Genomic DNA, 20,378 nt, shown 5'->3' with positions numbered 1-20,378 from the left:
ATTTTCACAAAATTCCATCAGTACAACTCATCCATCAAGTCTGGTTTGCTCTATGACAGACCAGAAATCATAGCTGAATTAAATAATTGTATGTTAAATCTTCTCGCCTCAGTGGCTGTTTTAAATCAAAGCCCAATGGAATATTATTCAGCCTTTAAAAAGAAGGAAATCCTGTCACAAGCTACCACATGGATGAGCCTTGAGGACATTTTGTTACGTGAAATAAACCAGTCACAAAAGGACACACACTGCATGATGCTACTTATTTGAGGCATCTGAAGCCGCCAAACTCCTTTTAGCAGAGAGCAGAATGGTGGTGGCCGCGGGGAGTTACTGATCTATAGGCACAAAGTTTCGGTTATGCAGGATGAAAAAGTTCCAGAGATCTGCTGTACAGGACTGTACTTACCAATAATGAACTATCCACTTAAAGTTTTGTAAAAAGGGTAAACATAAACACATTAAAATGTCACTTAAGGCACAGCTCAGGCTGGGCCTGGGACTAAGAGAAGCGAGTATTACTGCAGGCATCACGGTACCGTGTTCACCCAACTATTGGCTCTTGCAGAACGAGAACAGGAGTTAAAAATAAAGCCTCACAGGCTGGCCGGTATGGCTCAGCTGGTTGAAACATCATCCCGCAGACCACGAAGCGGCGGGTTTCATCCCCGGTCAGGGCACATATCCAGGCTGCAGATCTGAACCCCAGTCAGGGTATATGTGAGAAGGCAAGCAATTGATGTTCCTCTCTCACACTGATGTCATCAATGGCTGTCTGTCTGTCTGTCTGTCTCTCTCTCTCTCTAAAAGTAATTTTTTAAAAATCTCCTCAGGTGAGGATAAATAAATAAATAAATAAATAAATAAATAAAATAAAGCCTAACACAATAACAACCATTCTCCGGCACTCACCTGAAAAGTACCCCTCAACTGAGGTCAGAAATAAAGACTCACACTTCTACAAAGACACAACCAGTACGGGGAGTGGGGGTGAGGGGATACGTCCTCTATACGAACATTCAGAGAACCACACGATTCAAAGTACAGTTGCACCCAGATGTGCACCCATGGCCAAACGGACAGACAAAATGTGATCTAGCCATACGATGGAATATGATCCAGCTATAAAAAGGAATAAAGTCCCGATACATGCTACAAGATGGGTGTCTTTGAATAAAATATGCTGAGTAAAAGAAGCCAAACACAAAAAGCCACATACTCTATGATTCCATATGTGAGAAATGTCCAGAATAAACAAGTCTACAGAAACAGAAAGTAGCTTAGTGGTTGCTGCCAGGGCCTGGGGGGAGGGGAGGATGGAGAGCGACTGTGAATGGGGACGGGGTTTATTTATGGGGTGGTGGAAATGCTCTGGAAGTAGACAGTGACAGTGGCTGCACAACCTGGTGACCTGGGGGCACAGTTGCAAACATGATCAACATTGAGGGTACACAAGATCCTGTGAGCACAGATAGATAGGCTTGACCGCAGTTGCCCGAGGAAACGATCAAATAAGCTGCCAGCTGGAGGAGGAAGAGGTGAGCGAGGGCTCCTAGGCAGAGGAGAGAGCACATACAAAGACCCAAAGCAAGCAGTAAAGAAAGAAGGGCCTTTCTCTCTTCTGACAAATTAAGGGTCAAGATGTTAGCTAAGGCCAAGGCAACAAATTCAATCCTTACACATGTCCCATAAATGCAACTCAAACTCCACGCACGTATTATGACCCCACTACTTAGTAGGCTCTCAATTATTCATAAAAAGGGTGGTAAAAAACTATGGTCCATTTCCAACTATCAGAAAACATATATCAGAACTTAAAAAAGAAGATAAAATGCAATTGTTCTGAAAGGCAAAAGCAACTGTGAATATGGTGGACACACTGAACCTTGGATTTTAGCTCTAAAACTGTATGTGTCTCTTCAAAATAAAAATACCCATGCAAAGCTAAACGTGGCAGCCAGATGCTAAGAGGACATTACCCACGCTTGAGAATTAGCATCAAAAGTCTTCAAGTGTGACCGCTGCCACCATCATGTAATGAAACACAGAAGACAGGGTGTTGAGGTCGAAATACCTGGTGACTCAGTTTTTTCACTCGCAGGATCAGATGAGTCCTTTAATACATTTGTAATAGGCTGCCCCATTCGTTTACAGCAGGGTTTCTCAACTATGACAGCTCAAGCCTAATAATTCTTTGTTGGGAGCGTTGTCCTCTGCATTGTAGGATGTTTAGCAGCATCCTGGCCTCCTCCCACCAGATGCCGGGAGCTTCTTTCCCCTTTCCCTCTCACAGTCAAAAATCTTTCAGATGTTACCATATGGGCCCTGGGAAGTAAAATGGCCATGGTTTTCTAGCCACTGAATAGATTTTATGTATACAAGCTTTGACAATTCCCTTAAGAGTAATGTCATGTCTCCTCATCTGTCTGGTTTTCTACATGCATCACACCTTGACAGTCTCCCCACAACAGGAGAGATTAAAACTGGAGAGACCTGTTTCTGAAGCCCTATGGCACTATACAAAATGTCAAGTCTCCAAAGCAAAAGAAAAGCAACATAATCAATCAGTAATGGAGAACAAGACCTCAATCTCAGCCTCTGCTACCTCCAAAATCAGGTTCCAGAGCTTTTGTCTCCTAAAGGCCATGCTTGGCTCAGTTGTCAGGATAAGTTTGGACATCCAAAAATGCACCCAAGTTCCCTCTCACTCTGGCGCCACTATGCTAGTGAAACTCAGGAAGCAATTTTTAAGGTGCTAGACCTTCCCACTAAATCGGTTATAGAATCCCTGCAAGGTTTTCCCTGCAAGCATCATGAATAAGGATGGCCTGGAAACCCAAAGTCTCCAAAATGTGGGCCAGCAGGGAGCTTACCATCCGGGGGCATCAGGGCCTTGTTGTTCTGAGTGCACCACCCCACGGGGTGCAGATCGGCTATCACCACATCACACCAGAAGTCGGCCCTGCGGTCCTCCCCGTAACCACAGTAGCGCAGGAGCAGCAGCTGCCCACAGGTAGTGATAACGGTGGCCACCCAGTACGTGTCCGGGTTGTTCTTATTGGCCACTTCCAATTTCATCCCCGGCTGGAAGTTGCTCTGAATGCTGATTTCAACCTTCAGGAAGCAGAAACACAAGAAACCCATTATTGTACTAGACATACACATCCAGAAAATTACCAGAATTGTTTAAAAACACGGCACATAAAAAGGGAATTTCTGTTGCTCTAAAACAGCACTAAGAGAACTGTAATGAGAGCCACAAATGTGATGCTGAATGTCCCAGTAGCCACATTAAATAGATAAAACAGATAAAATTAACTTCAATATTTTCTTTAACTCAAATATCCCAAATGTCACCATTTCAAGATATGATTGACATAAAATACATTAATGAGAGCTTTCACATTCTCCATTTCCAATCCAAAATCCAGTGTGCGCTCTACACTTACGGCACATCCCAGTACGGACAACGGTCTCTCCACATGCTCAAAAGCTCCAGGTGGCTGATGGCAGCTTCGTGAGCAGTACAGCCTTGGACGGATTTTCTTTTTATTAATGAAGGATTACAGTCTGTTAATATTTCCCAGCCCTCCTCCCCAAAAGAAAGTTTTCCAGCCCAGCAGACATTCTAATGCTAAGGCATCTGATGTCCAGGAATAGCAGCTGCTTAAAGAGATGATGGAATTACAAATGGCTCATTCATGGGGCCACTGATGCTTTTCCTTGAAAATTGGCACATAGGCCTGGAGACACTCTGTTTCCTGAGCTATTGTGATTAAAAGGAAGGTGGGAGAACTGAATGAATTAAAAAGAACTAGAGTTACTCCATATGGAGAGGTACTGATAATTTTATCGGTAACATAGAAAAGGAAAAAGTTGTCACTCAATATCTTTTTCCTAAACGGCCTCAAGGGACCTAAACAAGTCATCTAAGAATAGTAAGAAGCTTTGTGGGATCTTACCCTCGCTCTTTGCCAGGTGAGCTGCAGTTCTGTTATGTTTTAATATTTACCTCAGTTTCACTAAATGGCCCAAACCACATTCATAACAAACTAGTAATTACGGCATTACAAACGTCAGCATAAAAGTAGGGTTGGGAATGTCATTGACTTTTATAAGGTCATGCAAATTTAATAAGGCCTTAAATTTCTTTTCAAAAGAACACTTCATCTCCAAAAACAATAAAATGTAGCATTAAAATAAAGAAGCAAAGTTCTGGCTCGCTAATTCAGCGAGAGAGCCAACAACAAGAACAGGTTGAGAAAATGCCCCAATTTGTTAATGGCACTCAGGCTGAATCTTTGCCCTGGGTAGACCAGTGAAAAAAAAAGTTTCTCAGAATTAAATTTTTCTGTCCAGTAAAGCAATAGTAATGCCAAAAAACTTAGATCCTGGAAATTTAGTCTTTTCCTTGTTAACAATATATACTGCCAAAATCTCAAATGGAAGCAAAAACCTGAAAAAAGCTCAATTTTTAATTTCCTGGGACTTTCACTCTGCTGGGCAAGCTATTTGCATTATTCAAAGAAATCATTGTTAACAATGATTTTTTTTTGGCTCGATACAAATGTTTTCTGAATATTTATAATATTTCCTCTAATCTGACTCATCTGCCCACAAAAGACTGTAAAACTTTTATGTGTCCTTTCAAAATAAAAACATCAATCCATAATAAAAAATATATAGCCATCACACCTCGTAAGAAGACATTACACACTACACCTACTTACCTAGCTGGCCGGCTTTTATTTATTCTAATCAATCTTACCTGTCTCAAGCCGTGTGCAAGGGCCACATCTGTCAAACTGGGCATTTTGAGGTACAGACAAGGTTGAAACTACATACCGTTTCTCCCCCACTGAGCGCCCACCCTGGGCCCTGTCCCGTGTTCAGTGAGATAAGCGGTAAGGGCCAAGTCCACCTTGCCTGCAGCTGTCAGTGAAAAGCAAACAAACTTCCCCATCTCTTCTTTATTTCTAAGAAATCTTAGCTATATTCCCGAGTGCGGACCAGACAGAGAAGGAAGGTTACGTACATGTTTGAACGACGTGTGAGGGGCCGCACTGGCACCCGTTTCTTCCAAGTACTCGCCCCAGTTAAAGCCGATTTCCTCCAAGCTTGAACCTTCTTCTGTTGAAAGACCAAAACCAAAGAAACAAAAAACACAAGAACATCAATACTAGAGTGAAGAATGGAAAAGTACTGGCCTCCAATGAAGACCAGAATATCCTTAACTCAAGTGATAAATGAATTCAATGGTTTTGGAGGATACTGTCAAATTTGTTTCCATAGCTTTAGTTTGCTGGTTTTGGAGACAGGAGACTGAAGAAAGGAAACACTAAAGAAACTCTGCTGGGATACCCTAACAAAGTCAAGGGTAATATTAAGTACTCTTAGGCAAATGAGGTGGATTGGTCTCATGGCATATTTGCTGCATGTTAGTTTATCGGTCTGGATTTGGCCACTATGGACACTCCATTCTTTGGGGAGACTGGAGGACAAGGTGAAAAAAACATCAGAAATCAAGTAATTCCCCAAACATTCAAGACTGTATATGTAAAATATAATCTGTGTAGTTGAAAAACACCGAATGACACTTTTTAAAAGTACAGTACAGATAACATAAATGTTACATCATGATTTCAAATGGAAAGAACTAATCGGCTGTAAACATTACTTTAGCTGATTTGCAAGACTATTGTAAAGTAAGAACACACAGCAGTAAGGGCTGTCCAAACATGAAGGTCAATAATAGCTTCAGAAGTTTAGATTCTCTTTTCTTGCAATAATGTCCAACCGTGTATCTTCTACTAGCAAGAGGCTATCTCACTGGCCAAGCACAAACACTGGCAGGTGGGCCAGAGAGATTTGCGATGGGAGGGTCTAAGAAACAAAAGCCTTGTTCTTGGAGGCTATCACTACTTGCTCCTACTAAAGATGTTTAAGTTAGAAGTTAGAAAAGTAATTGTCTTGTGATAGTTGGCATAGTCTCGGAAAATGAAAATGATAGAAGAAACTAATTTTTGCAAAGTCGGAAGATACTAAGTTGAAAGGTAGTTATCCTCAAATTTGTCTTCTAAATCAAAGTTGCTTAAAACCATCTCCTCAAATTCTACTCCCATCAACTGGTTTATAATCAAATGTCCCAAGAACATAAAAACTGCCCACAGATACTGTACCAGGTCACCTGGACAAATAAATAGCACTGGTGTGACGTCTCTGGCTAATGGATCGAAAAACGAACGTGGTGGTCGATGTCCAGTGCTGTCTGGGGCAACAGAATTGTGGACAGAGCTGCTGGGCGGCACCCAGACGTGTTTTCCAGAACGTGACTGCTTTCCTTATGTTTGCCTCACTGTGTCTTAGTGGCTGGAACCTGCCTGGCATCCTTGTTAGCTGGAGGCTGCAGGAGCCGCTGGCTCTTTTCAGGGAAACATTTCGGATAAAGGGGCATTCAGTTCCTGGGCGAAGCAGAATGCTGGGAGAGGCACAAGAGGAGGGCTCCCTGAGCAGTGGTGAGCGTAAGACCACAGCCTCACTTTCTCAACTTCGACTGAGACCATTCCTTGCAGCTCTTTATCATTCATAAAATTCTAATCCAGGCTACTAGCATTTACCCAAAATGTCTGTTTTCACCAAATTTTAATCCATGACAAGCTATGTTTCCAATCTCTTCCCCCAATATAGTAGGCAATAGATGCTTTCATGTTCACTCGGGTATTCATTCATTTATTCATTCAAGTTAACCCAGGGAGGAAAAGGTACCGTCGTAACTCCCGAGGGTGTGTCACTACGTACAGTGCTAAAGGAAACTGTTACTGTCTGCTTGCTAAAAAAAATATTTTAATAAGCACCCCAAAAGTCAGACCTAGAATGCGATTAAAAACATTTAAAAACCTTTATGCCCAGCAGCTGGTAACTTGAAGTGTGCTGATTTAACAATAAAATCCAATACAAAATGTAGGGTTCCTCACAATACAGCCTTTTCAAACCTGTAATGTATTAACACTTCCTCTACAGCATGTGCCCTAAGCAGCCGATTCTCTAAAGACACTTCAATGAGCAACAGATAAACACACACGATGTTTATGAGTGGAGGTCTCATAAACCCAGAGCAAATATTTACTGCTGATTCATAAGCCTCTTAAACCCATAAACATTTTATCAAGGAGACTCTGACAATCTCCCTCCACTGCAAACGAACCAGTCGGAGGCACTCTCCATGATGTAATGAAAACAGACTATGAAAAGCTACTAGAAAATTTCACGATTTAAAAGAAAACAGGCTTGTTCATTAGTGGCACTCTTTTTAGAAAACAGAAAGCTACTTATGAGACCAGAATACTTCACAGTGAGTAGAAAAAGAATACCTCACAGAAACTGAGAGCGCAAGCTACTCAACAGTGAAAACTATAATGAACAAATGATTCATACACCTTTTTTTAAGTCATCAAATCTTGGGTCGTACACTTTCTCACCACGAAATAAGGCTAATTTTGCAAAGCTGAATATTAAAGCCCAGAATCACTACCCAATTATAAAAACATGGAAAATTGGCAGGTTTGAAATGAACAAAATCTTACAGAGCCACTTCCTGTGTGCCAGATATTTTTTTAATGTGGAAAGAGAAAGGAAAAATATAAATCTTTGCTACTTTCACTGCTGATATCCATTCATACCATCATAAGGTGTAGAAAAAAGTTGCGTTGTGCATATATTAAACAGACACCCAGTTGGAATGAAAGTCGGATAGGACTGGCCAACGCCGATCCCCGATCTGAGTTCATAGCTGCAGAACTACTCCAGGGAGGAAGGACAGTCACCAGAGCACAGAGGTCCTCAAGGCTATCTCAGCTACCCAGACTTCCAGAGAGTCTTTCCAGAAAGAAAGAAAACGACCCAATCTCCTAGCTAGGGGAAGCAACAACTATAGACTGTTTTTTAGAAAGGGAGTAGAATCGAGTCACATAAAACTAGTTCCTTCCCAGCATGAACAGTCAGAGATCCCAATTTCTCTAAGAAGAATGTTGATTCGTGTCCTTCCTGAATACAAAAGCCTGTGGCACTCCAGTTGATACATGCTAATACTGCCCCACCAAAAATATCAAGCCCATGTTTCTAGAATAATTCTTTTTACTCAGGATTGCCCGCTGTAAGTATGCAACAATGCTTCACCTACAGACTTCATCAGGAAATTACATTCAGCCATCCTGGAAAAATTATGCCCAGGAATCTATCCATCACTGAGTGAGCATAACGTTTTGCTTGCTTGTATCAGGGCTACTGGGGAAGCCCGGAGTTGCAGAAATCCAGCTCTGGTCCATGTCCTTCTGCATGTTCCCGTTTCATCTGCTGGAAAGGCCTTCAGTTCCTCTGTCCCTGCTCATCCCAGTGGTGTCCCGGGAGGAGGAGTCATTTCACATTGTGCCTATTTCATCCATGGGAGTTAGAGTCAGTTATTAACCCCAACTACTTGAGCTCTCCGTAGGAAAAGAGGCAAAACTAAACATGAGAAAACTGTTCATGAGACTCAGAGTCCTTGTTTTAAGTGGAAGCTTTCACTTCAGAGGGACGGATCATCAGTGCCAGGATCGCAGCAGCTGAACGTGGGGACAGAGGAACCAAAGACACAGAAACCAAAATATGAGAAGCAACCAGGCTGGACTTCCATCCTCTGGCCCCATGATTTGATCCAAGAAGAGCTGTAGGCACTTACGTGTGGTAAGTTGTCAGGGAAGTGCAGTCATATGTCTTATAACACACGGGCAGAGGGGATGGGAGACAAGGGGAGGAGAGGACCAGAAAGAATCTCCTAGAGTGAGCGGGTGTGGGGTGTGTATGGTGTGTGCGCGTTTGTGCACTTATGCATCCAGGGTGACTTCTCGCTGTGCTGCAAAGGCAGGCACAGCTCAGTGTTTCTGAGCAAAAGGCCCCAAGTCCTCCGGATGCCTGAGACGAAATCCTGGCTTGAATACAAGAGCCAAGTGACTCCAGCTTCTTGTCTAATTCCACCTGCTATTTCACTGGGTTGTGGAAGAGGTAAACCATGCAGCACCTGAAGTACTTAAAGAATGCCTGCCATGAACACAAGGTCATGGACCTGCTGCCCCTCATTGGAGACTCAATGTACCTACCACTAGGTGAAGAAAGCTCAGTCGGCCTTCTCCTGCTCATCAGACACGGAAACCTCATCTGAACGTTTCCGGGAAAAGGTCTAAGACACCATCCACCCCTAAGCATGTCACAGCTGGTCCGGGAACCAAATAGCCACACAACTGCTGGCAGACAGAAGATACTTTGTGTATTAACAGGTGGAATGGGAACTACCTGGGAAAACAAACTACTTGACAACTCCTACTTGGGTATGCTCTTAACAGTCTAAATGTTCAAAACTAGATCTGAGTTACTAGAAGTCAGCCTCTGCCCTCTACAAGGGTTTAGATCCTGCTTTAAGTTGGTTTCCTCTTTAGGAAAGTCTGTCTTTGTGGCATCATCTAAAAGTCTCCTCACCGCACAAACATAAATGGAAATTCCAAGGAGAAAGAACAGATTAGCCATATAGAAAAAAAAGTCAGGACCAATATCTGAAAAATGTTAAGATACTTTAGAGCTATTTAGAACTATTAGTTCTATTAAAGACCTTCACCTCTCAGATGGGTCAGGCCTCCCACCACACAAGAGCAAGAACTAACCAAGACGTGAGCATGTCCATGGGCGCTGGGCGCGGCACAGCCCAGCCAGGGACAGGATGCCACACTCACACCTCCCATTCCTGGGGTCAACCACAAGAAAATGAAGTACAAATAATTTTCCTGACACCGTATTATTACTAAGTTTCAGAATCTACTTCAGCTAAAGAGATACACTGCAGCTGAAAATGAAAAGTCAACAGCATGGCTGCCATTTAGACAGTTTTAAAAACATGCCATTGAAAATAATGGAGTCACAGATGTCAGATGTGTGTACGACAAAAACGTGGTGAAAATCAGGGACTCTAGCATGAAAACATACCTCACGCAACAAACAAAACAAAGACTTTTTAAAGGCATATTTGTATTTAAATAAAAGTAGAATAACTAGACTGAACTTTCAGTCTAGGGGAGTGTGCTCTCTCAGAAACAGAGGTTCCACATTTCTACTGGGAGAAAAAGATTCAACTCTGCTTTTAGAACTTTTCTCACTCTTACTTTATACAGAAAAATAGCTGACGGGGGAGAGTGAGCTGATTTTGAAAGAGATACTAACATCTTTCAAGCAATTATTTCAGGGGTTTCCACATTTTTTTCAGGTAAAGATATAATGTAAGAAACATAATCTGGTAAATTCAGTGACATCAAGCAATGTGTAATTCCGTCACTGACTAGTCTCACCAAAATATGGAAACAAACCCCACACCTCCTTCGGACAATTGTCACATCTGAATTCACCAGAGCAATCTTTATGTTTCTGCGAGTTCAACTGTCCCCATCTCATCTGCTGCTAGGCAATAGTGCAATCCTTAAAAAAAAAAAAACTTTTTTAAATAAACTCTTTCTTGTGCAAGTATTTTAAAAAAGATGCATTTACAAATTCATTGTTTAAATATGAAAATTCAAAGACTGGTTTGATTTCGTTCATTTTGTGATTTCTTAAAGGTAGAAGGACTTTAGCACAAAGCCACATGACTTAAATTTCTCTCACAATATGCAGCGTTCTGAAAGTCATGCTGGAGGTCTCACAGAGAGTCTTGGAGCATGGCATCTAGTGCTTGGGCATATTTTGCCGTCCTCTCTTTCTGGGCACGTGCCAGAGAATTCAGTTTCCATGCCTCCCTAGACTTGTTCGGGTCGAGAAGTTCTGAGCGTAGGGGCAGGGAGCGAGACACGAGAGCGGTGCTGGGTGAAAGGTGAAGGAATTAAGAACTACAAATTGGTAGTTACAGAACAGTCACAGTGATATAAATTACAGCATAGGAAAGAGAGTCAAAAATATTTAACTATGTAAGGTGCCAGCTAGGTATTTAAAAATATCGGGGGGGAAACACTTTGTAAAGTGTATGATTGTCCAGTCTCTGTGCTATTCACCTGAAACTAATACAAAATAATACTGAATGCAAATTGTGATTTAAAAATAGATACATTTTTAAAAAGAGGTTCTCAGCAAAAAAGGTACCTGTCTCTTCCGAACAAGACCATTCATTTACTGACGCAAGACCTCGCAGCTCTCCTTGCCATGTATCCATGGGCCCGAGGCAGCTGCGGAGGCGCAGCACAGTACGGTGCTGTGGCGGGATGCAGTGGAAGGAGCACCCACCGACTCTGTCTGAACTACACAGTGTGAATATTATAAACATGTATTTGGTAAGCCCCTGAGACTTTGAAATGATTTGTCACCTATCACCTAGCCTGCTCTGTCTAGTACATAGGTAATATTAATTTTGAACCAGATTTTGCCCAAATTTCAAGCTGCTATATGCTTATAAATATGATAGCAAATCCTAGAGAGGGGCAGCATTTGAGATCTAGAAACGATGCCCCATTGTTTCCTGAACATTTTCAGAAAGATTCTGGTCAACACATCAAAAGGTCAGATGGACCTAGAAAGCAAAATCGTACCTGAATCAAGATCTGCATTGCCATTTGCTGAGCTCGGGTGCTTCTCCAAGGGAGACGATGAGGGGTCTGGCATGTTGGTGCCGGACAAACTGCTCTCCATTCCTTAAGGACAAGGGTCTCCCCTTAATTCATCCTGCAGGAACAATTACCTAAGGGCAACCAACAAAGAAAAAAGAATCAGACTTACTCTAATTTCAAACTCTCCAAAAATAACAGCATCCTATTAGGGCTGCTACTATTTCATTATAATGTGCAAGATGCAATGTAATAACAGAAAATACCAAGAATCAAAACTAAAGAGTACATATCTGCACAAGGTCAACAACAAAGGTCACAGCTGAGCAAAGCCATCAATCTTCTACAAGTTATGATCAACACTAAAATGGACACATTTTTCATCAAGAAATAAAATCTACATTTCAATACCTAATCTACCCTGGTAACATTGGCAAGACACTCCACCCTCCCCCAACTGTTTCCTCCTTTCTTGCTCCATGCCACAAAGCACCAAGCCTGCCTCAGCCTCAGCATCCCCACACACAGGTAAGATGTACAGTGTCTCCTAGGCAATGGTTACCAAAACCAGGTAAGGTACCAACATTTGCAAGTATGAAGCTTTGTGACTAATCAGACTTTTGCTATAATAGCATGACTATTCCACACTTTCATTCTGACATGACTGGTGGTAAAACAAACAAAATTACACTCAGTGTTCACAGAACCCTGTAATCTAGTTCAGTATGTCACATCCCATAAAACACCCAGGCTCAGTCCCTACTAAGGTCAGCCATTTATAGTGTTGGAGGTTAGACACAGTCATATGTGGGATGTTTTAATCTTTCATTTATTCAATGTTTGCTTTCATTTCACATGTAGATAAAGTTAAAATCAGGAAAAGGACAAAGCTATATGAAGGAAAAGAATAGTACATCAGCAGCTACATAAATGGAATATTTTGTCACTTACATACTGGTAAAGTATCTTTTAAGAATATCATGCCCTTCTTAAAACACACACACACACACACACACAAACACACACACTCATTCTGGTGATCTTCAGATTACTTCCCTGAAAAATATTTTGAGGTTTTGTCAAAATTAAAGGAATGATTCAAGCCTAAATAGAAACCGTTTTTTTTTTTTAATAATTCAAAGTTATCTCCTATCACTAGTGAATTACTCGATACGCTTAGTTTCTGGAGGCTTTGATGGAAACAACAACAAATGCAGGAACCCGTTTAATGGACAAACGGGTTGTAAAATTACTCAGACTGGATGATACTGGCACACCCGCATTAGAATATTGAGGCTGGCTAATTTTACCCCACGGACATCAGTCTACCAAAGTACCCCCACGATAAGGGGCAGAACTGCATACTCCTAAGAGCATTTCTCCACCATTCCGATTATGACACAGACACACGAATTTGCGGACATCTTTGCTTTTGGAGATTCCCCCGCATGCAGCTGCACACGGTGGCAGGAGAGGCTGCCAGGGCGACAGCAAAGCTCGTGACCTATGCCAGGATTTCACAGTGGAAATCGGCACTCGCCAGTTTATCTCAAACTGCCACTGGTACCTCAGGAGCAATGGCTGATGCAATCTGCAGGGAAACCACCCGACGATGAGCAGGTGGCCATCCAACCACACACCCGACAACCAACAAGCGTCCACTGACAGGCTACTCAGGGGGATATGATAATGGCAAAACCCATGCCCCGCCCCACAACGAGACATGTGATTGCCAGTCTACGGATCACACCATCACTGAGGCAGGCAAACGACACCTGCTGACCCCAGCAGCCACAAGATGGCCTGGACGAAGAAAGAGGAAGAAGGCAGCACGCTCTGGAAAACTCTGCCTTGCACCACTCTCCTTGGGCAAGGAATTACCCAAATTACCAGGAATTACTGAGAACTTGAAGGGGAGAAGGACAGGCACGTGAAGAAAACGGATCAAAGGTGAAACACTTGGCACAAACCAAATACCACAGACTGCCCTAATAGAGAGTAGTACATCCTAACTGGGAAAAGCGCCGAGTCAGAAAATGGGTAAATTATGTAATACATTAGATGGCAGCAAGTGCTGTACGAAAAACTAAAGACGGAGAGAAAATGCAGATGAGCAAGGCAGAGGGCTATGGGCATTCAGATGGTGGCCAGGTAAGGCCTGAGAAAGTGATATTTGAACAAAGACGTGAGGATGCAAATAAGGAGGTAGGCAGAACCCAGGTAAGAAGAGTTTGCCAAAACAAGGACCTGACCCAAATTTCCCTCCGCGGGCTTTCATTCCATGAGGTGAAATGATCAGATTTGTTCCAGAAAAATCACTCTAGTAGCTGCATGCCAGACAGGTGACAGATAGCAGCAAGACCGAATGGAAACAGAGACTATAAATGACATGCAGTGAAGGTCTAGATTTAAACAGTAAAAGAGGAAAGAAGGAAATAGGCTATTACGTATTTGGAAGGTACAATCCACAAAATACAATGGGAACAACCCAACAGTCTCCCAATATTAACAAAATGCAATCTTTTCAAAGCAGGTGGTCAGTTCCTAGAATAAATTACTTCACTTGCCATAGCTAGCTCTCAACAACTAACAGAACCCATGCAGTGACTATGGAAATAAATAATTCTGGGAGAAAATATATTAAATATAAGAATGACAATCCATTTCACGGAAATTTGCTTTCAATGGAATTGCGGGGGAGGCGAATCTTACTGGTTACAAGTGACCCATAAGCTCTGCAAATAAAAACAGGATTTTAAAAAGCAAATCCTTTTCCTAACTACAGTACCTACCCTAAGATGCCCCCCAAAAAGGCTATTTTTAAAAGGAAGCAAATTTCATTTTGATTCTTAAAAAAATACATGTAATTTCAAGATAAGATGAAGGTAAAAGTGTCTGATCCTGAAAGCTGCATGTTTTTCCCAAAGACACGAGAAGAAGGCTCAGAAGACGGGGTTTTTAAAGGTTGTTTCCCGTTTTGCACAATGCACTTTGTGGCCTTGTGTACAGTTAGTGCACTATAATTGGGTCCTCCTGTCTCTACAGTTGTTGAACAACAGAATTACAGTACTGGGCCCTCTTTAAAAAGTGGTCTTGGCCCAGTGACAAGAACAGTGAACTTGGAGAATAAGGAGTAACACGGCCACTAGCTGTGTGACTTAGGCAAACTACTTAAATTCTCTGTTCCTCGAACTTCTCATTAGTTCAATAAGAAGGCTTGATTATATGCAATCAATGGCCCTTTTCAAATCTAAAGTTCTACAAATCTACCAAGGCTTTTTAGTATTAACTGCATATTTTCTGCATTCAGTTTACCTGTTTATCTGAACTAAAATAAAATAAGCACCTGCTTCCCATCATTTGAGGAGTATTCAAAGACGACAACTATTTTAGCATAGGCTGGGCAAGGCCTTGTTAAGAAGGAAATGTGTGAGAAAGAACATTCATTAGATAATTCTAAAAAAAATAAAAATAATTGGGAGCTTACTATCTCTTTTTGAATTATCTCCAGGCCAGCAAGGTCCAATAGAACTTTCTATACCTGCACAGTCCAATGAGGTAACCACCAGCCACTGACAGCTACTGAGACCTTGGAATGTAGACGGTGTGAATGGGAACCTCAGTTTTAACTTCAGTTAACTGAAGTTTAGAAGGCCTATATGGATAGCGCTTGCCTACTGGACAGCACGGCTAGCCCACTGCACAGGTAAGCCAGAGTTTGCTGTATCTGAATTTGGAGCACGTCCTAAATAACCACCAATTCTCGGCTCTCTTAAAAGTTGTAATTTAATAATAGCAAACTAGTTAAAAAGAACACAGGAATTTTTAAACCTAGGAAACTTCATAGTTTCCCAGTAATACTCCACAAATCTTTCACAGCAAAGTCCCTAAAGCAGTAGGTTTGCATTGAACGTGCTGCCTTTTTGTGTCAACACAATTTCAAAGAAGCAACCTCAGACGCTAAATTATGTGCATTATATTAAGATAATTTTCTTTTTTCATTCAACAATAAAGTCAAGAAAATCACTCCACCTCAAATGTAATCAGTCAAAATATCTTTCTGTAATGGAAAAAAACCTCCATGAATGTTATTAATGTCAAGTATCAATGGCTTATGTGACACTATTGAAGGGGGGAAAAGTCTGCTAAAATTTTTATGACTCCTTAGTGATTGAACTCTCTCCCTTTGCCTCTAACTGGAGAGGCAAAGGTAACTGGGGACTGTAAAATAAGACATCGATTTAAGTGAACCAAATCAATCATTTAAAAGAGAACTCAAAGGTAACAATATAAAAAACAAACAGAAAGCCACCTGAATGAGTGGCAGACTTAAGCCTCACATTATTCTGTATGAGGACAAGTGACAAGGCATTGTCCCAGGTGGCTGTAAAATTTATTTTGACAAATGACACGTCACACTTTCACTTTTTCAACAATGTTTACTTGTTTCCTTTCCATAAAAGGTATATACACTCTCTGTAGAACTCTTACGGAATAAAAGTATAAAGGAACAAATATAAATCACTAGTAATTCTGACATCCAGAGAAAGCCACTTTTATGTTTATAGTAACTCCTCCTAATAGCTTCTCTGTGGAGTTTTTTGAGTTCATATAGAATTTAGAATTGTAATTTATTTTTCATTTAATATTACATGGAAAGCATTTCCCCGCATCATTAAAATTCTTTGAAAACATGACTTGAAACGGTTGGGTGATTTTTATTATAATATGAATAAGGTAATTTATTTACCATTCCGCCACTGCTGACCATTAAGGTTTTTTTCCTTCACCATCATAAATAGTGCTGTAGTGATAATCCTCAGCCATAAATTCTATCACATCAGGGATGCTTCTTTTGTATAGATTCCCAGAAGTTAGACATAGGGGCCAAATGTAGGAGTATAAGCCTCACGATACACACTGCTAACATGCTATCCAGCCTGCTGTCCTCACTTACCGAGTGGCCAACAGTGGATGATACAATCCGTCTGAACCCAATCTCCTCTTCGGCCACAAATAATGTTTTCTGTCACCTTTTTCAACTTGATGTTCAAAAAACTAGTATCCTGCTATTGCAAAACACAATCTTCATGTGATAATAACAACCTCTGTTTGCATCCTTCCCACATCCTAACTCTGCTGGTATTTTGTATAATTTTTAAAGAGCTCTTCATATTTTACCTTTCAAAACTATTGAAAGATATTTTCCCGAATTTGCACTTTAGTGGTTCCTGTTAATAAACAGAATGCTAGTTGTTTTGTTTTTTTAACTTAGTTCAATCTATCAATTTCCTTTATTTCCTCTGAAAATTATATTCCTAAAATGTCCTCCCTCATCCAAGGATAGGTTTCAAGTTTTACATTTAACACAGAGGGCATTTAAGCAACTCTGAACTGATCCCACCCCCCATACACCCAGTTAATAATCCAGTCCTATTCCATCAGGGTTACATCCTGTCTTTATCATATATTAAATTCTCCCATGTACAAGACCATGTTTCAGGGCACCAAACCTTAATTTTGAGAAGAAAGTGCAATGGAAACTAGGACTACTGTTCACATATCCCTTACTTATTTAGTTCAGCAATCATTAACCTCACGGTCACTTAAGGTAGCTCTGTGTAAAGGGATGACAGTGATTTTGCCTGGCCTGGCAACCCAGTCTCTTATGACTGGACCCTCACGAGGCATTCTACTGTGGGCAGAATGTATCTGAAAGTGAACACAGGCAGAAATTACTGTGCATCAGAAACTGATTAATATCCCTCTCCCAAACCCAACATCCAGTTTCTCCGTCTACCACGAGGAGTAACTGGTTAACCAAAATAAACATTGCTCGGCCGTCCTGGTAAGTTAGATGTGGCTGCACCACTACGTTCTGTCCAGTGGGAAGTTTGCCGAATGAACGTGTTCAACCACAAGGTCACAACCTTTAGCAGAAGGGGCATGCCTTTGCATTTACCCCCAGAGCCACCAGCGATCACACAGGCCCCGTGAATACTGAAACAAAAGAGAAGGGAGCTTGGTTCTGCCATCAGCTCCAGACTGCCACACATAAGAGAGAAATTAGCTTGTTCTATCTTGTTTGTACCACCCACTTGGGGTCCCTGATACACACTCAATCCCAAATCTCCACAAATACACCCTAGAAGGACTGTACTCCTTTTTAGTAAGCATGTAACTATAATGCTTACATTGCTACTGCTCAACTCAGTTTTTATCCAAAAGACTATCTTTGCTCTTAAGTTTTATCAAAAGACTATCAATAATGCCAAGTGCTGTCTTTGGTTTGTTTCAAAAAATCACAGTGCACATTAAAGCCAACCAAGATGCTTATCCCCATGAGGCCCATGGGGAAATGAAAGAGGTCCCTTTTCCTGTGCGAAGTCCGGACTGAGCCCAACCCCTAAAGAAGTGAGGTCGCCATTGCCTATAACGTCATTAACTATTTCGGCAGTTCTCACACTTTAAGGTATGGCAGAATTACCATCTGCAGAGCTTGTCAAAACTCAGCCTGCTGGGCTCCACCCCCGAGTTTCTGACTCAGTAGCCCGGCGTGGTACCTAATCATCTGTAGTTCTAACAGGTTCCCAGGTGATGCTGATGCTGCCAATCTCCAGACTGCACTCTGCCAAACCGATTTTTGTGTGGCTTGCTTAGAAAGATAAAATTTGTTCTTCACCAAAAGATATCTATCACAGGTGTACTAGAAAACACAACGCTGCAAAGTCATTTAAGTGTGGAAGGCTGCTTTTTCTAGCAATTGTTTTGCATTCAACAGCACTCATTCAGTAGTTTTCCGTGTCCCAGGCCTGCCTAGATGCTGTTTTCTCTCTCCTTTTGATGGAGCACATTCTCCAACAGGCTCTAAGAGGAGACTGAGGTGGAAAATGTGTGAAACCTCACCTGGTTGAACATGTCTGTAACCTACTCTCACAGTCCAACCAAGAGTTTAGGTAGGCTAAAAAAAGAGTCTAAGTTGGAAAAACATCCTCTCTCAGAATTCTGACGGTTTCCCTCCACTGTCTTCTGGCTTCATTGTTGAGAGGTCTGATACCATCACTAATTACTGGGTGTTTTAATATTCTGAAATGCCACCAAGCTTTGTCTAGTGGCAATCTGCTTGTGGCTTCCGGGCCCTGAATGACTTTTTTCAAGACTGAAATTCTTTCAACCTTGAAAACTGTTCTTCAGTTCTAGGGTATTTTCTTCTTCTTCTTTTTAATGTATTCATTTTCAGAGAAAGAGAGAAAGGGAGAGAGAGAAACACGGATTTGTTGTTCCACTTATCCATGCATTCACTGGTTGATTCTTATACGTGCCCCGACCAGGGATCAAACTCGCAACCTTGGCGTACTGGGCGGACACTCTAACCAACTGAGCCACCAGCCAGGGCTAGGATATTTTCTTGAATTACTGCTAATTTCCTCATCTCTGTTTTCTCTGTTGTTTTATTCTAATAGTCACTCAAATGTTAGCTCTCCTTAATTTCCTTAATATTCCCTTTTACTTTCTTCCATTTATTTTTTTAAATCTACCTCCTAGGATATTTCCTCAACTTCTTCTAACTCTGTTATAGTTTTACAACTTAATTTCAAAAACCTCTTTCTAAGGACTTCCAGTCAAAAGGCAGAATAGGTCTAAGCGCTGTGCTCACTTCCTCCCACAACCACATCAAAATTACGACTAAACTACGGAAAAACCATCACTGAGAACTGCTTGAAATCTAGCTGAACAGCAGTCCTATAATGAAGGAAACACAGAAGCTACCACGTAGAGACAGGTAGGCCAGACGGAGACAAGAACCGAGGTGGTCCCACACCCACCTGTGGTGGTTAAGAACTGGGAGCCCTCTGCAGCTGAGATACAGCTTATCTCAGCTGCAGAGGGGTCCCCCATGAAGAACGAAAGGTCCCAGTCCACACCAGGCTCCCCAACCTGGAGCACCAGAGCCAAGAAGAGTCCCCCCACACACCCCTCCAAAAAAAAAGGTGGCTGTGAAAATCAGCAGGGACTCAGTCCAGGTGGGAATGAGGGCTTCTGGAGCATCCTCATGCCAGTCCAGGCATCCGCTTAAACAGTGGGTAGAGGGGATTATAGGAACTACTATAAAGGACACATGAACAAATCCAAGGGGGAGGGTGGAGAGGGGGGAGGGAAGTGGGTTCACCTGGGGTGGGGTGAAGGGATGGGGGAAAAGGCATACAACTGTAATTAAATAACAATAAATAAATTTAAAAAAAAAAAAAAAAAAAAAAGAGCCAACACACAGACTCATTCACTGGCAAACACTTGACCTAAGCTCCAAAGAAAGATCAACAGCTTGAAAAGGGTCAACAGCTTTTGTTCCTGACAGGAACATACTGGCAGGAACTGAATTGTCTGGCCTCAGGGCGAAGGCTAGAGGGACAGCTCTGTCCCAGATAGCACTGCAAAACTGTTCCTTTGTTGAGCCTGCCCCCACTACAGCCAGGAAGTGCTGGTAGGTGGAAGCGCCAGGCCAGTGCCACTGTTCCTTTGCTGAGCCCTCCTCCCTCCCAAGTCTCTATCACAGCTCACCCCACCCTGAGACAGAGCCCCACCCAACTCAAGGCCCAGCCTGATCTTCTCTCAGCAGCTATTCCACAGGAGAAGCTAGCCTCTGCCTGCACTACAGACTTTCCTGAAAGGTTCACAGACACCAAACAAACAATGTCTGGTCTTGACATGCACTGCACCTCTTGTTAAGTGGCCCCAAGCCCGGCACCAATGCAAACCAGCCTCAGTGGG

The 20,378-nt window shown here is 42.0% G+C and overlaps 1 protein-coding gene across 8 annotated transcripts in view; it reads right to left on the bottom strand.

Annotated features, from left to right (window-relative positions):
* SFMBT2 (Scm like with four mbt domains 2) overlaps positions 1-20,378 on the bottom strand; it is a 216,865-nt gene that overhangs the window by 178,901 nt on the left and 17,586 nt on the right. For 7 of the 8 annotated variants that reach the window (XM_045186321.2, XM_045186316.3, XM_045186337.3 and 4 more), the window contains exons 2-4: positions 11,595-11,743; positions 5,036-5,130; positions 2,874-3,114 (exon numbers count right to left, since the gene is read on the bottom strand). In XM_045186321.2, the coding sequence (XP_045042256.2) occupies positions 2,874-3,114; positions 5,036-5,130; positions 11,595-11,694 (436 nt within the window). In that variant the 5' untranslated portion in view covers positions 11,695-11,743. The remainder of the gene's footprint in view (positions 1-2,873; positions 3,115-5,035; positions 5,131-11,594; positions 11,744-20,378) is intronic. The other variant, XM_045186345.3, reaches the window with a different exon arrangement.

Source organism: Desmodus rotundus, chromosome 4 (genome assembly GCF_022682495.2).
Source record: "Desmodus rotundus isolate HL8 chromosome 4, HLdesRot8A.1, whole genome shotgun sequence".
Lineage (NCBI taxonomy): Eukaryota > Metazoa > Chordata > Mammalia > Chiroptera > Phyllostomidae > Desmodus > Desmodus rotundus.
Note: the sequence above shows the minus strand (reverse complement) of the source record. Positions and strands in the feature narration are given on the sequence as shown.